Source organism: Diospyros lotus, chromosome 6, assembly GCF_014633365.1.
Source record: "Diospyros lotus cultivar Yz01 chromosome 6, ASM1463336v1, whole genome shotgun sequence".
Lineage (NCBI taxonomy): Eukaryota > Viridiplantae > Streptophyta > Magnoliopsida > Ericales > Ebenaceae > Diospyros > Diospyros lotus.
The window spans coordinates 20,212,328-20,226,068 of NC_068343.1; the positions used below are offsets into that span (position 1 = coordinate 20,212,328).

Sequence of the window (13,741 nt, forward strand, 5' to 3'; positions counted from 1 at the left end):
TTCTAATATTTTATAAATGAATATATATTTAAATTATTAATTTATAAGATAATACTATATTATATAAAACACTAATATTATATCTATATATACGGAATTATATATATATATATTTTTTTTACAGATTAACAAATGCACCCAACATCTGATCTGAGGAGGGGCAGGGATTGTCCAAGACGCAGAAGCATATAATCTCAGACAATCGAACAGAGAAACATTTGAGATTTGGAATGCAACAAGCCAACTACTGCATCAAGAACAAGAAGTGAACTCTCTCTCTCTCTCTCTCTCTCTCAAGATACAAGTTTGCAATCAAATAGTGATCACACTCCAGCAGCAACTTAACATCAAACGTTTTTTAACACTACCATATTCACCTACCGAATGCAGGAAATCATCTCAAATGCATCCTCCTCCTAGACATACCATTTAAGGAATGCGCATACAATATGAGGCTATTTATTTCATAAATCACAGACTGCATTGCAGAAAAAGTCAATAGATTATTAACCAGCATCTTAAGAAACACACACTAAAGAGATATCTGAGAAGATGATGATTCAGGAAAATTTGTGCAATGCAATTCCATGCAAACTATCGTCAAACTGATTGTTACTTGCATAAAATAATAGATGTTGTCGCAGTTTTGGCAAGAAGAGACTAAATGTGACAAAAGGGTAACAATTCCGATTCGACAAAAGGTGTAATCCATACATACACATATATAAACGGAATTAGACAACGTCAAACACATTTGAGGAGTTCTTACCGAACCCTTGAATAGATTCACCGTTCCTCTGGTGTAGATTGCATCCGACTCAGATGCAGTATAAAAGACTTGGTCTCGCATTAGTAGAGAGCAGGCGCTGCATCCTGCATTACCTTGCATGCAGCCATTGGATTCATAGAAGGCCAAGCGTTTTCAACTGTTGAGCATGCTCAGGCGGAATAGGAGGCGGAGACCAATCAGATCCAGTCATTTCGCCATCAACATCCTCAACAACATATTCCTAATTAAGCAATTCAAACACATCTCTCACAGTTAGATATATGGTTGTTATGAACAGGACTGATGAAAGCTACAAGAGAGAATATGATCCTTGTGAAAAGTATTGAAACCTTAATAACCAGTTAGTCATCCCAAGTAAAGTTCTACTGTCACAATGTTAGTTTCCATTTCTTCTTTTGTTAGAACTTGTCAGCTGCCGTCTAATAACTTTATTGGTTTCAGAATTTTGGAAACTGAACGGGAAAAAGGTAAAATAAAAGGTTTCCTAACGTTTTGTTCTGGCTGTTTTGTGGCAACAGCTTTTGAAAGTTTTTGGAGAATAATAAAATAAGCACATTTATTCTAGGAGCAAGTTTTGCCTTTTTTCTTACTCACCACCATCACAGAAACTGCCTACCAGCTTTCACACCACCACTCCCACAAACACTTCCCAGAGGTTCAAGAAGCCTCCTTCCCATTTTATGAAAATGAATACATAAATAAAGGTCTCATTTTTCTGTTTACACCTATCAGGTCCCTGGATGTTTGATATGCACTAAATGAACCCAACTAAAGCAACTGCAACTCACTTTTGTTAGCATCCTTTTAGCTAGTATGTGATAGTGTCGCTGCCATATTCTTTGTCCGACCATTGTTGCCACCAATACACTGTAGAATATGCCAAGCACAGTAAATAGGCCCAGCACAACCAGAGCCATAATGAATAGCAATGGCAACCCAGCTTCACCTGCACCTCCTAAGCAACCACATTCACCAGCTGCACCGGCACAACTTTCAAAGCATGTGGTGCAATCAGTCCACATGCAAAGAGTCCCTGGTAAATGGCAGTCAGCACACACTCTGCAAGGATGACAAGCAAAATTAGTTCAAGCAAATCCATTTTTCTTTTTTCTAAGTCTTAGTTCAGGCAATTCAATGAAGAAGTTGAACCATTTTGAGTAATAATCAGCACTTATGGAGCTTATGGACTTGTTTATTCCAGTCAATTATTTGGTTACTGTTTGTGTTTCCATTGAACTCTCATTTGACAAATACATAGCATATAAAAATATTACAGCGACACAGTTTCAAAAGTTGAACCATAACCTTGAAACCAATATTCAAGGTGCAATTGAACTGCCTCCTGGACTGCTTTTGCTATCTCAACTTGACTGATCTTTTATTAACTCTAACAAATTATAGGAGGAAAATTGATAATATAATTATGTAGCTTCAAAAATAATAAATGGTTGAAACCTGCTCCCAAGATGTTCTGAGAGTCAACAATTGTGTTCCCTAATCACTCTTACTCTTGTAAAGATTGTCATACTCACACCCAGACTGAATTGCATTCCATTAGATATGCATCCACCCACTGCTTTGTTACAAATCATCTGCAAGCATCCGCGTCTTATCTATAGACTAATTGAAGCATACTAACTCAAGACCTCACAAACATGTGTGCACCAAAAGATAAATAAATAAATATACATATTTGCAAACATATGGCCATTCCAACTATATCAAGTATAAGGACACAAGCTCCAAAACTTATGGAGGTCATGGCCATACATATTTACAAGCCCCAGTATATGCATCCACCCACTGCTTAGGACACACTCTGCAAGGATTTTAGATTTTTTAGAATTTTTACTTCTATTCTACTTCATATGTTTTAGGATTTTAATTTTATTTCATATTTGATTAGGATTTTATTTTTATTAGGATTCTAGTTGGATTTTGTTTACAAATATTAGAAGGATTTGGATTAGCCAAACACTATAAATATGCCTAGAACCTAGAGTTTGTAATCAGTTTTTCTCAATACAAATTTCAACAACCTATTTGGATTTTCTTAGCAAAACAGTCTTGTTTTTGTGTTTTCTTGAAAGCCAAGCTTCGGCCATTGAAGTTTGTTATTTCAAGAGTTTACTTTGGTGTGTTTTTTTCACATATGTGCTACATACTGCATCAAGAGGCCCCCTGTGAAAGGAGTTCACGTAAAGGAACAAGCAGTATTCTAAAACGCGCAAGGCGCTAGTCGGGCGCCCGACTGGGGCCTAGCGCCTAAGCGGAGACTAGAAAAACTGTTTTTTTTTTTTTTTTTTAACATTTTGATGTTATTTTTAAGTAAATTAAAGTTGAAACAACAAGTGAAATAATGAAATTAAGGTTGAGAAAATAAATTGTTTGCCAAGAGCCAACAATAGCAAAAAGTTGTTATAAATATTAAATAACATTAACAAATATTAAAATATAAATAACATTTAACTTGTTTGCTACAAATATTAAAATATTTAAAACATTAATAAATATTCAAACAACAAATTCACACATTAACAAATATTAACATAAATAACAAAAAGAAAAGAAGCAGCAGCAACGCTTGTTGCTTGCTTATTGCTTACTGCAGGGTGAGGAGTGAGGAAGACGAGAGAGAGAGAGATGGAAAGCAGAGTGGAATGAAGGTCGGCGGCAAGTCCACCGTTCACGACGGTCAGTGGCGGTGTGAGACAAGAAGGCTAACAGAAATGGAAAGCGGCAACGACAACTCCGCAAGAGACGGCAACGGCGTGCGACGGGAGAGGCTAAGACAGAAAGGGCAAGCGGCAACGGCGACTTGGCAAAAGACAGTCAGCGGCAGTGCACGAGAGAGAGAAGGGGAAATCAACGAGAGAGATAATAGGTAAGGGGAAACAAAAACCCTAATCGGCCAAGCGGTTCACGCGGCTAGGCGGCCGCCTTGGCCATCTAGGCGCCGCCCGATATCGATTAGCTAGGCCGGCGCCTAAGGGGGCCGATTAGGCCATATTCGCGGCGACCAATGTCCGCCTAGCGCCTCGCCGCCGCCTAGGCGGCCGCCCAAGCCGAGTTTTAGAACACTGGGAACAAGTAGTTAGAAAAAAAAGTAGAGGAGATCCAAAAAATGACTGGGAGACACTTTGGTTAGATATTAAGTATATGGGTCTTACAAAAGATTAAGTAATGGATAGAAATGAATGAAAAGCTATAATTCATGTAGCTTGCCCAATAGTGAGATAAAAGCTTGGTATGTTCTTGCCAAGACCAACCATCTCTAATCATGGTAAAATCTTATGTAAGCCCATTAAATTCTATTTCACATTTAAGAGTTTCCCACCAGGTCTTATTTGGTCTTCCTCTCCATTTAGTTACAAACTTCTTCTATTTCCTCCACTCACCTTGCAGGTGCATCCATTGGTCCTCTTGTATGTTCAAACTATCTTAATTGCATCTCCCACATCTTATCTTCAATAGGTGTGTCACTCCAACTATATTACATATAATTTGATTTCTTATTTTATTTTTCTTGTATGGTCATGGATCCACCATAACATTCTTATCTAAGCTACAATCATATTTTGCACATATTGGTACTTTAACAACCCAACATTTTGTGTCATACAACAAGATGGTGTTATAATCGTATGATAAAGCATTCCTTTTAGCATTTTAAACGACTTTTCAATTGTATAAAATGTTGGACACGCATCTCCACTTTAAATATTGTGCCTTGGTTTAATATCTTTCACAATCTCCTGTTCTTTTGAATATTTGATCTAAAATGTCGAAATTAATCTTTTTCTTGGGATAACTTGATCTTCAAGTCTCACAATAAAATTATTCACACTTCTATTATTTCTAAACTTATGTTCCACACACTCAGTTTTCAGCCTAATTAATTTAAACCATTTGAATTTTAAGGTCTGTCAGTAATCAAGTTTACTATTCACATTCTTTTGTCTAATCCACCATAAGCACAGAAGCTACTATGAGAACTATATTTTAAGAAAGGCTTCCCAAACTCTGCAAGTAAAATCTTATGTCTTATTAAGGTGCACCATAAACATCTGAACACCATCATAAATGCAGTAGTCAGCACATCAGTTTTGCATGAAATGTCTTGCCCAGTCCAGACAAATATATTTTACCAAGACATTTCTATAAAGGCATAAAAGTCAACATTATTTTTGGCAAATAAAACAGTGTTGCCTTGTGATAAATCGTAAAGGCAAAATAAATTGGCCAATCATGTGCCTCCACTCGTTAGGTGATGCATTTGTATGGAGCCAATCAGTTCAAGTCCATTTTGTTGTATGAGATCCATAAGAAATTTCCTCCAATCAATGTCCATGTGACCATATAAACATCTAATTTATTTTCTCTAAAATAATTGGAGATAATTATCAATATGAAGCTATATATGTTTTGATCATTATCTCTTAAAAGTAAAGATTAAGACAATTAGCAAAATAAGAGAATGAACTAGGTAGCTCGAACAAATCATTTTAAGATAATATGCATGCTTCCTACACATATGGGACACGAATACTTGTTGGCTACTGTTGACAATGAAGGATCAGATCTTGTCCTTATTCTCAGACAAGATCAAATCAGTGTTGATTGGCACTAGTTTCCTAGACAGAGATTTGTATCTTCTAGATTTAGATTGATGTACATTTCTGTTATTGGCTGTATCTTTCCATTAGTTGTTGTATCCTAAAATTGTATAAGTTTCAAAAACCATATTTGGAAGCTTTCTTATTTTTAGTGTCTTAGAAACTTCCTAATTGGTAGAGGAAGTTTTGTATATAATTTAATCTACCCGTAAAGGAGGAATATGAAAGAGACAAAAATTGAAGTAACTCCAATCCAACATTCCCACATCAAAAATTAGTCTACAAGATGCTACTGCTGGCTCCTATGTTTCTACGATCATGCTTATAATGACAACAAATGCTGTTATCTTGGAATAGGAAGCATCCATACTGACAAAACTGTGGAGACAATGATGAAAATTGTAACAAGACTGTTATATCCAAATGACCATAACAATAAAGAAACCCAAAAACTTGGGGAACTCAAATCAAGCTGCTGCCGATCCTCTGAAATGTAAAGTCTCAAACAATCCTCCAATCAGAGAGAGGTGGAAAAGAACTTGCAGACCTCAGCACCTGGCTCAGTTCCTACAATCAACTATAATAACTCATCTAGTGCACTCTTAAAAATTCTAGTAAGGAATGCTTCACCTAGTGGGGTCGAGGCTTCTGATTGTTGTTAAAATTTTCCAATAACCCAAATCATAGATTAATAGATTGATCAATTAAATATTCCATCAGATTTCAGCAGCCAGGTTCCAAGAATTTAATGCCAAATGGAACCTAATGCAACATGTCAACCACTTCGTGGAAAGACAACTTTAGAACCGATGGAGGCCACTCATCAAACAATTTCTTCAAACACTCAAAGACAATTCCTTTTACTGGGATTGGGACCTTGAACTTACACACTCATCCTCTGGTATAAATGATTGAGCTGATGAACCATTGCCAAGGAAGCATAAGACATGTCATCAATAACAATTAATTGAGAAACTTGTGCTTTGATACAAAGAGTAAGTTTTTTGAAACTTTTGCATCGAGAAGTACATCCTTGGGTTTATGCTACATTCTTCGAGGAAGCCTAAAACCTTCTAAAAAAATTTGCTATTTGTGCATATGATATAGAATTTAGCATTGCAGTTGATTAAGTCATGGACAACTTATGCAAAAGCCCTGCAGAGAAGGAAGCAAGCGACTGCAAAAGGGGCCAAATCTTCCTCCCAAGATTAAAAATAAGAAGTTGATGACCACATCAATTAACTAACCAAAATCTTTCCACTAATCAAGATTTCCACCCAGGGGCGGAGCCAATGTAGGCCCAGTGAGGGCCATGGCCCTCACTCGGCCTTGGCCCGCCATTGAGTTTGGCCTGCACTGACTTGCTGGATATTTGAAATTGAAACCCTCCCTCACCCTCAATCAGTTCCTCTCTCGCCCTCAATCAGTTTGGCCTGCACTGGCTGCTAGAAATTTATTTATCCAAAAAAGTAAAGGTTCTGAATAAAGTATTCTAAAGAAGAGAGAAAAAGATTAAAAATAGTTTTTGATAAAACAGTTTTAATTTATAAAAAATTAATAAAACGTTTAACTTTGAAATCTGCCAACTCAACAAATAATCAAGAATTTACCTCTTGACTTATTTGGTTAGAAATCAAACAAGAAGATGTAGCATTCAAATAAATGTTATTCTGGAAAAATTCTCGTTGATTAAATATTTTTGAACAATAACAAACATCTACTGATTTGACTCATGGTGATTATAACGAGAAAGTGGTTGATGATTGGTTTCTTACTTTTGTTTTGGATGGTTGATTTCTTTCCAGTTGTATGGAACTTGTTAGAATCTCCTCACACCCATGAAGTGTACATTTATAAGTTAATTTCTTTTAGTTTTAATGTCAATGAATGTTGGGAGCAGAGGCTGCCATTAATTTTGAAAGAGTCATTTTTAAAACGAAAATCTCCATCAATTGTAAAAGATGTTGATAAAGAGAAATCAAATAGTATTAATTTTGATGTTACACAACTTCCCATCGATCCTAGACAAAGAATTTCAATTTTATATTACAATATTAATATTTGAGATCAAGTCCAGAGAGCATATATGCAAAAAGATTTGTGTCAACCTCTAGATCATAATTTTTCATATAGAACATTTGGACAGACAAAAATTAGATAATTCAATATTGCACAATTGAATGGGAGATTAGTGGATGAATGATAGGTTGATTGTTTATGTTGAGAAAGAGATATTTTTAAATATTTATAATAAATTTATTATACAACGTTATCAAAATATAAAACATCGCAAAAACATTATTATAAGGTATTAAATAAATTATGTTAACTTTTAAGATATTTATATTATTATATTATTTTTTTCTTTAATAAATTTTGCCCTCACTGAAATTTTTTTTTGGCTCCGCCCCTATTTCCACCAAGGCTAAGATGAAAGAAGAAAAAGAAAAGCTATTTACAAGCAAAGAAAGCTCAGAGAAAACAAAATGAAGAATAAGAAATGTTCATTTCCAGGCACTAAAGTTTCTCAGAATCAAGGAATCCACTTTTTGTTCTGATATACAATTGCAGATTGAAGTTAGAAATTTCAAAAACTCAAGTGAGGTAACAAAAAGAATATTGAAACATATAAAGTATTTGGGAATAAAAACTAAAACTATTCATCCTAAATTAATGGTAAAATAATTGAACATTTTTTATGCAATACCCTTTTACATAAGAGCACATGCAATCCATAGTAAATTCTATATAAAATAAATTCCCTCAGAAGGATGCCAGTTCCAGTTCTTCAACAAGAAACAAGCATTATATTCATGAGTGAGGCCTTCTTGGGAGACTGTTCCTAGTTTAGGAATTTGGTGTTCAATGCACAAAACAGTTTTCTGAAACACAATAATGTGTAACAAGTAGAATGTGTGTGTGTCTGCTTTACACCCAAAACAGTTGCCATCTCATGCAATCCCTTTCTGACAGAAGCTGCCAAGTGCTTTGTAAATATGTCACCAAACCTATTTGCACATGAGTTGTACACAGAATACGTATATATAAATATATACATATATATTGTTTGAAGAAAAATTTCTTAATAAAACCTTGTTGATGGGGCAGTTGTCAGATTTGTGCCCCTACTGAAAAGTTCATTTGGATAAGCAATTAGTTGCTACCAAAATGTAAAAATGGCTGGCAAAAGACTTCGATAGCAGCCCCACGATATCTAGTCTCCATGAAGCAAAATTCGAATGTGGTACACAACACAACAGGTTAATAAATAAAGTTTACGCGATATTTTTTAGATAATCCATGTAATCATTCACCATAGGTAGCAAATAATACCCCGTTCATTCAATGTGAAAACAGAATTCAAGACCTAATTGACCAAGTACCAGATATAACAAACTCTACCTCTTCTAAAGCATGCATGCATCATCTTACTCTCTTCTTGGAAGAGAAGAAGTAACACCTCAAAGCACTATTAGTGAAGCATATTTTTTAATATATGAATGAATTCAAAAATACAAAACCTCATTTTGTTATCCTACATGGATCTTCAATCAATTTTTATGCTGCAGATAATCAATAAATGGTTGCTGCCTAGGGATGTAAATGGGTCCCCAATGGGTCTAAAGCATTCAAGATTAAAACAAGTATAAAAATATGTAAATGGTGTTAATTAGGGCCCCTTTTACCCCAACTGCCTTTCTTAATTTTGAAGAATGCTTCTCCTATATGATCATTGTGATTATTAATGAGTGGAGAAGTTACTTATTTCTGACAGCTCCGAATGTATGGTTCTTAGTCAAGAAGGATAAGAGTGGATGCCAACTTTACATCATGTATCGATTGTGAGAAGACCAATTGGGGATGTTATGGTAGAGGTGTACCACACAAGAAAAGATAAAATTAGAAATGAGATTATTCATTACAAGGTCATAGTGGCTCCTATTAAAAATAAAATGCAAGACACAATTAAGATAATTTTTTCATATGAGAAGAAGGCCAATAGAGGCTCCTATGAGGGGGTGGACCAATTGAACAAGTCTTTAGTAAAAGAGGTCAAGGAAGACCAACAAAAACTTGGTGTGAACTCTTGAGTATGATAGGAGTTATAAGAGCCTTGCAGAAATGAGGCCATAGATACAAATAATTGGTGAGCTAGAATTCATAAAATTAACCCTAGATAGTGGGATTAAGTCTTGATATGTTGCCCCCATGGCACATGTCAAGTGGTTGGGTCACGATAAATAGAAATTCGCACCAATAGATCGTGGATTTGATTCTTTGTCCTGTGCAATGAGGCAAATTCTCTACCTGCGATTTACCTCCTCTGTCGAAATCGAGCGCACGAACGGCAGGGGACCGCGCAGTAATCCCAAGTCTTGATATGTTGTTTTTTTTTTGTTTTCACTTTCTTTTTTTTCTTTCCAAGGCTAAAGCCCAACAGATTTTTATCTATAGGTTTACCTCAAGATGGAGTTTGACTACATATCCTTTCATTTCCACTACTTTGTTTGAACTACAAGGATCACTTGAAGATATTCTTAGTATTCATGGCCTTTTAACCAATTAACCTCTAAAGATACCTTCAAAGCTAAAAAAAACCCATTGAAATGATATTTTCCAATTTTTGAAGAGACAATTCACTTCTTTGATGTCACAGATAGCTAAAAAAATAGTATTATTATGCCTTTTTTGAGTAAAGTTTTACTTACACCTCAAGGCTTAATAGAGTAAAGTTCTACTTAGCCACATAAAAAAAAGATAAAGATCAAATGTCTTGAGTAACAGCATTATTACACCTTTCTCTAGCTATTTAGATTGTTTTCATTTAGGAAGCTTAGAAAATTAAGACTTATCAAGAAGCACAAAGACTTCTATGAATGTGTCATACTATGTTGAACAATGGCAATCATCATCATCAGACATTTTTTTAACTCATCTATGAACCTATTGAAGATAAGGGGCACAAGGCACATTTAAGATAGTTTGGATATGTGAGAAGAAGACCAATAGACACATAGTTTGGATATGTGAGAAGTAAGACCAATAGACACACTTATGAGAGTGGGTAGAAAGGAAAAGATTATTAGCAGCAAAAAAAAAAAAAGATGAAGAGAAACATAAAAAATGGTGGAAATTTATTAATCATGATATAGGGTATGATGAGACTGTAAACAATATGACCATTGAGATAGTAGGAGAGCTAAAATTCATACAACCAACCCCATTTAATGGGATTAAGACTTCTTGTTGCTGTATCAGACACTTGGATAATGCCTATATAGATCTATGATCTTTCACGTCCCACAGTTGAAAATATAAGTTCCATGATTAATTATAAAACAAAAACAAAGGAGATTAAAAATTGCTTGCAGATCCAGAAGGATAAAAAAATGAAACAAAACGAAAAAGAAATAAAGCATGTGAATGAAAGATACTTACATTCCTTTATCATTTGAGGGGGAACTGTATCACATGTAGCAAAATATCTTAAGACAAATGCAACAGGAATGCTGTTGAAGAGTTCATAAAACCATACAAGAGATACATACCCAGGATGACAGCAGCAGAGACATAATTCTCGACATGGCTGAGCCAAATCATTGCGCACTCTTCGATCATAGCAAGTTATAAAGCAACCCGATAAACCCAACAGTGCAAAGAACAATAATGCCCCTGTTAACACCGAGAATAATAAAATGAGTCAACATAACACAGCCAGCATTTAAGCATTGATACATGAGTAGCAAGTGAAATATTTTCTATCTTGCAAATGCCTATGAATATTCCTTTAATCGCATATGTTCTTTTTTTCACTCTAAACAATGTAAAAGAACCATTTTCATGCACAATGCAACTGCCAAAGCCATCAACCAACCAAAGTTCCACAAAATAAAACACCATCTCCCCCACCCCAACCGTTCTCTCATGGAATTACAGAAAGGGGCCTAACAATCAAGCAATTAGGAGAATTAACAGTTTCATTCCAAGACATTAGGGATTTTACTTTCCACTTGACTTTTTTTTTTTTTTTTTAATTTTGAATTTCCTATTTCAACTAGAGTTAATAGTATATACAAGTGAAGACCTATAATTCTCAGATTTGCATTATTGACATTTCAAACATAGATAATTCGATATATTGTTTCCCTCCCTCAAATATTCTCTCTTCCCTCTCTATTTCTCCTTTTTTGTTTGTCACCTTCCTTTTTCCAGCCAATCCCAAGCCCCAATAAAGGAATGTTGTGTGAGGTAGCCAACAACTAGCATAAAACTAGTCGGATCAAACAACAAGAATTATGGACAAATGGGAAATTGTTGAAGCATAACCCTGCAAAATGAGCTAGATTGTGTGGTTAAATCTGCAAGGATTCTCACATTTTCATGGGCAAATGCAACTAAAGAAGTTAGGCAGGATCATAGATTAAGGATTGCATGGTGGAATGTTGGTAATTTTTTACAGGAAATCTATGGAATTCGGACGTGATGATTAGGAGAAAAATTGACATACTTGCCTCCAAGAAATGAGATAAGTTTGAGAAATGACAAAAGTGTTGGTAGAATTTGGATATAAAGATTGGTAATTAGGGAAGGATCGAGCAAAGAACAAAATTGGGATAATTATGCAAAAGACTTTAAAGGAGGAGATAGTGGATGTGAAGAGAATACGAGATAAAATTATCTCAACTAAAGTTGTTCTAGGAGAAGAGACGATGAATGTTGTTAGTACATATGCCCACAGTAGTGAGCTAAAATCCATATAGTCAACCCCATATTGTTGGATTAAGGCTTTGATATGTTGTTCATATCGTCCTTTTGCTCTCCTCTATATTTGCTTCTCCCCCCACCCCGCCACCCCCATATGAATATTTGAATAGACATTCATGAAGTATTTAACACACATGCACGTGTTTGCAACAAGACATTTATGCAGTCAAGTCACTCATTGATCAACTTGTTTATACCAATTTTACCTTGTTGACAATTCAAGTGATAAAGTCTACTTTCTGTATATACAGGACAAACCCAAGAGTACCATAGATGCACTGAATGCTTGTAACATGTACTTCAATATATGCACATATAAATAGACATACGTTGACAAATGGAAAATTCAAGGTCTATATTGATTTACTTCTTAAAAAATGCTTGTGCAAGTGATTTCTGAATTAATTAAGAGCTTGATCCAGGGCTTGCCACTGTAAGCTTGAAACCAAGTCAAAAATAGATGATATTCAACTGTCCCTCCCTCCCTCCCTCAGAGAAGAGAGATGTACCACTGCACTAAACTATGAGTTCTTATATTTGTCTTCTGCTTTGAAATGCTGAGTAAGAATTTGGTTTGTTTTCCACTGGATATACTAACAAGAAGCTGCAGTACAGGTTTCCAGCAACTAGTTACAGATGTATCTCATATCATTAGTCACGCTAATGGCCTGAATTGCAGGAATCTTAGTCAACCAGTTAGTGGAGGTGAGGACAAGGGCATTTTAGATAGTATCTTGGTGTTGGAAGTGAGTCAGTTCATGTGGGTTTAATCAGGTAGCTGCATCCTCTGATGGGAAGGGGCTTATTCTATGATACCCTTGCTATTTTTTAACATGTCTGGTTTTCATTTACACCCTGATGATTGTACTCCTTTCGCTTTATGATGCAGGGAAGGTTCCCGAGGCAACCTCAAACTGAAAACTATACCATCTGGGAAAGAATTATGCTTCAGAATTGGTATGGTTCCAAAGCTATACAAGTCTAGTCTCAAAACAACAAAAAAAGGGCACTATAAAAGGTTCTTCCTAGAGAAACTTATGAAGAAGTTTGGACTGTATAACTCCTTGATCTATTATTCAGATTGGACACACACACACACTACTCCTATGGAGACAATTAAACACAGAAAAAAAACTGTTTTAACTTAGAAAAACAAATAATTGTATAATGAATCAATTAAACTGTCCCTATTATTTTGCCAAACAGCCTAACTGTTCCTATATTTTTGTACATGATTTTCTACACGCTCCTTCAAGCTGGGCTATAAATATGAAGTAAGCCTAACTTGGATTTTCACATCTTCAAATTGAGTATTCGGTAGGTAGTCCCAGGTATATCCTTAGTATGTAGGAAATCTACCTTCAATTTTTCATTTTATGGAATGCCTATCTATTTAGGTCGCTTTGAACATGCTGGGTTGCTACTAATATCTAGTTAGATGACTAAAATATTGGGTGACTGGGAGGTCTACTTGACAACGCCTCTGTTGTGTCTTTAGTGTCAAAATACATCTCCTTTGTGGCATCCCCAATTTCTTGTGTCGTCTCGTGAAAGATAAGATTTTCTCCAA

At 35.4% G+C, this 13,741-nt stretch overlaps 1 protein-coding gene across 1 annotated transcript in view; it reads right to left on the reverse strand.

Moving 5' to 3' along the window:
* Positions 1–595: 595 nt before the first annotated feature.
* LOC127803603 (uncharacterized) overlaps positions 596–13,741 on the reverse strand; it is a 44,688-nt gene continuing 31,542 nt past the window's right edge. The window contains exons 5-7 of the mRNA XM_052339984.1: positions 10,956–11,079; positions 1,579–1,849; positions 596–1,010 (exon numbers count right to left, since the gene is read on the reverse strand). Coding sequence (XP_052195944.1) covers positions 903–1,010; positions 1,579–1,849; positions 10,956–11,079 — 503 coding nt within the window. The 3' untranslated portion in view covers positions 596–902. The remainder of the gene's footprint in view (positions 1,011–1,578; positions 1,850–10,955; positions 11,080–13,741) is intronic.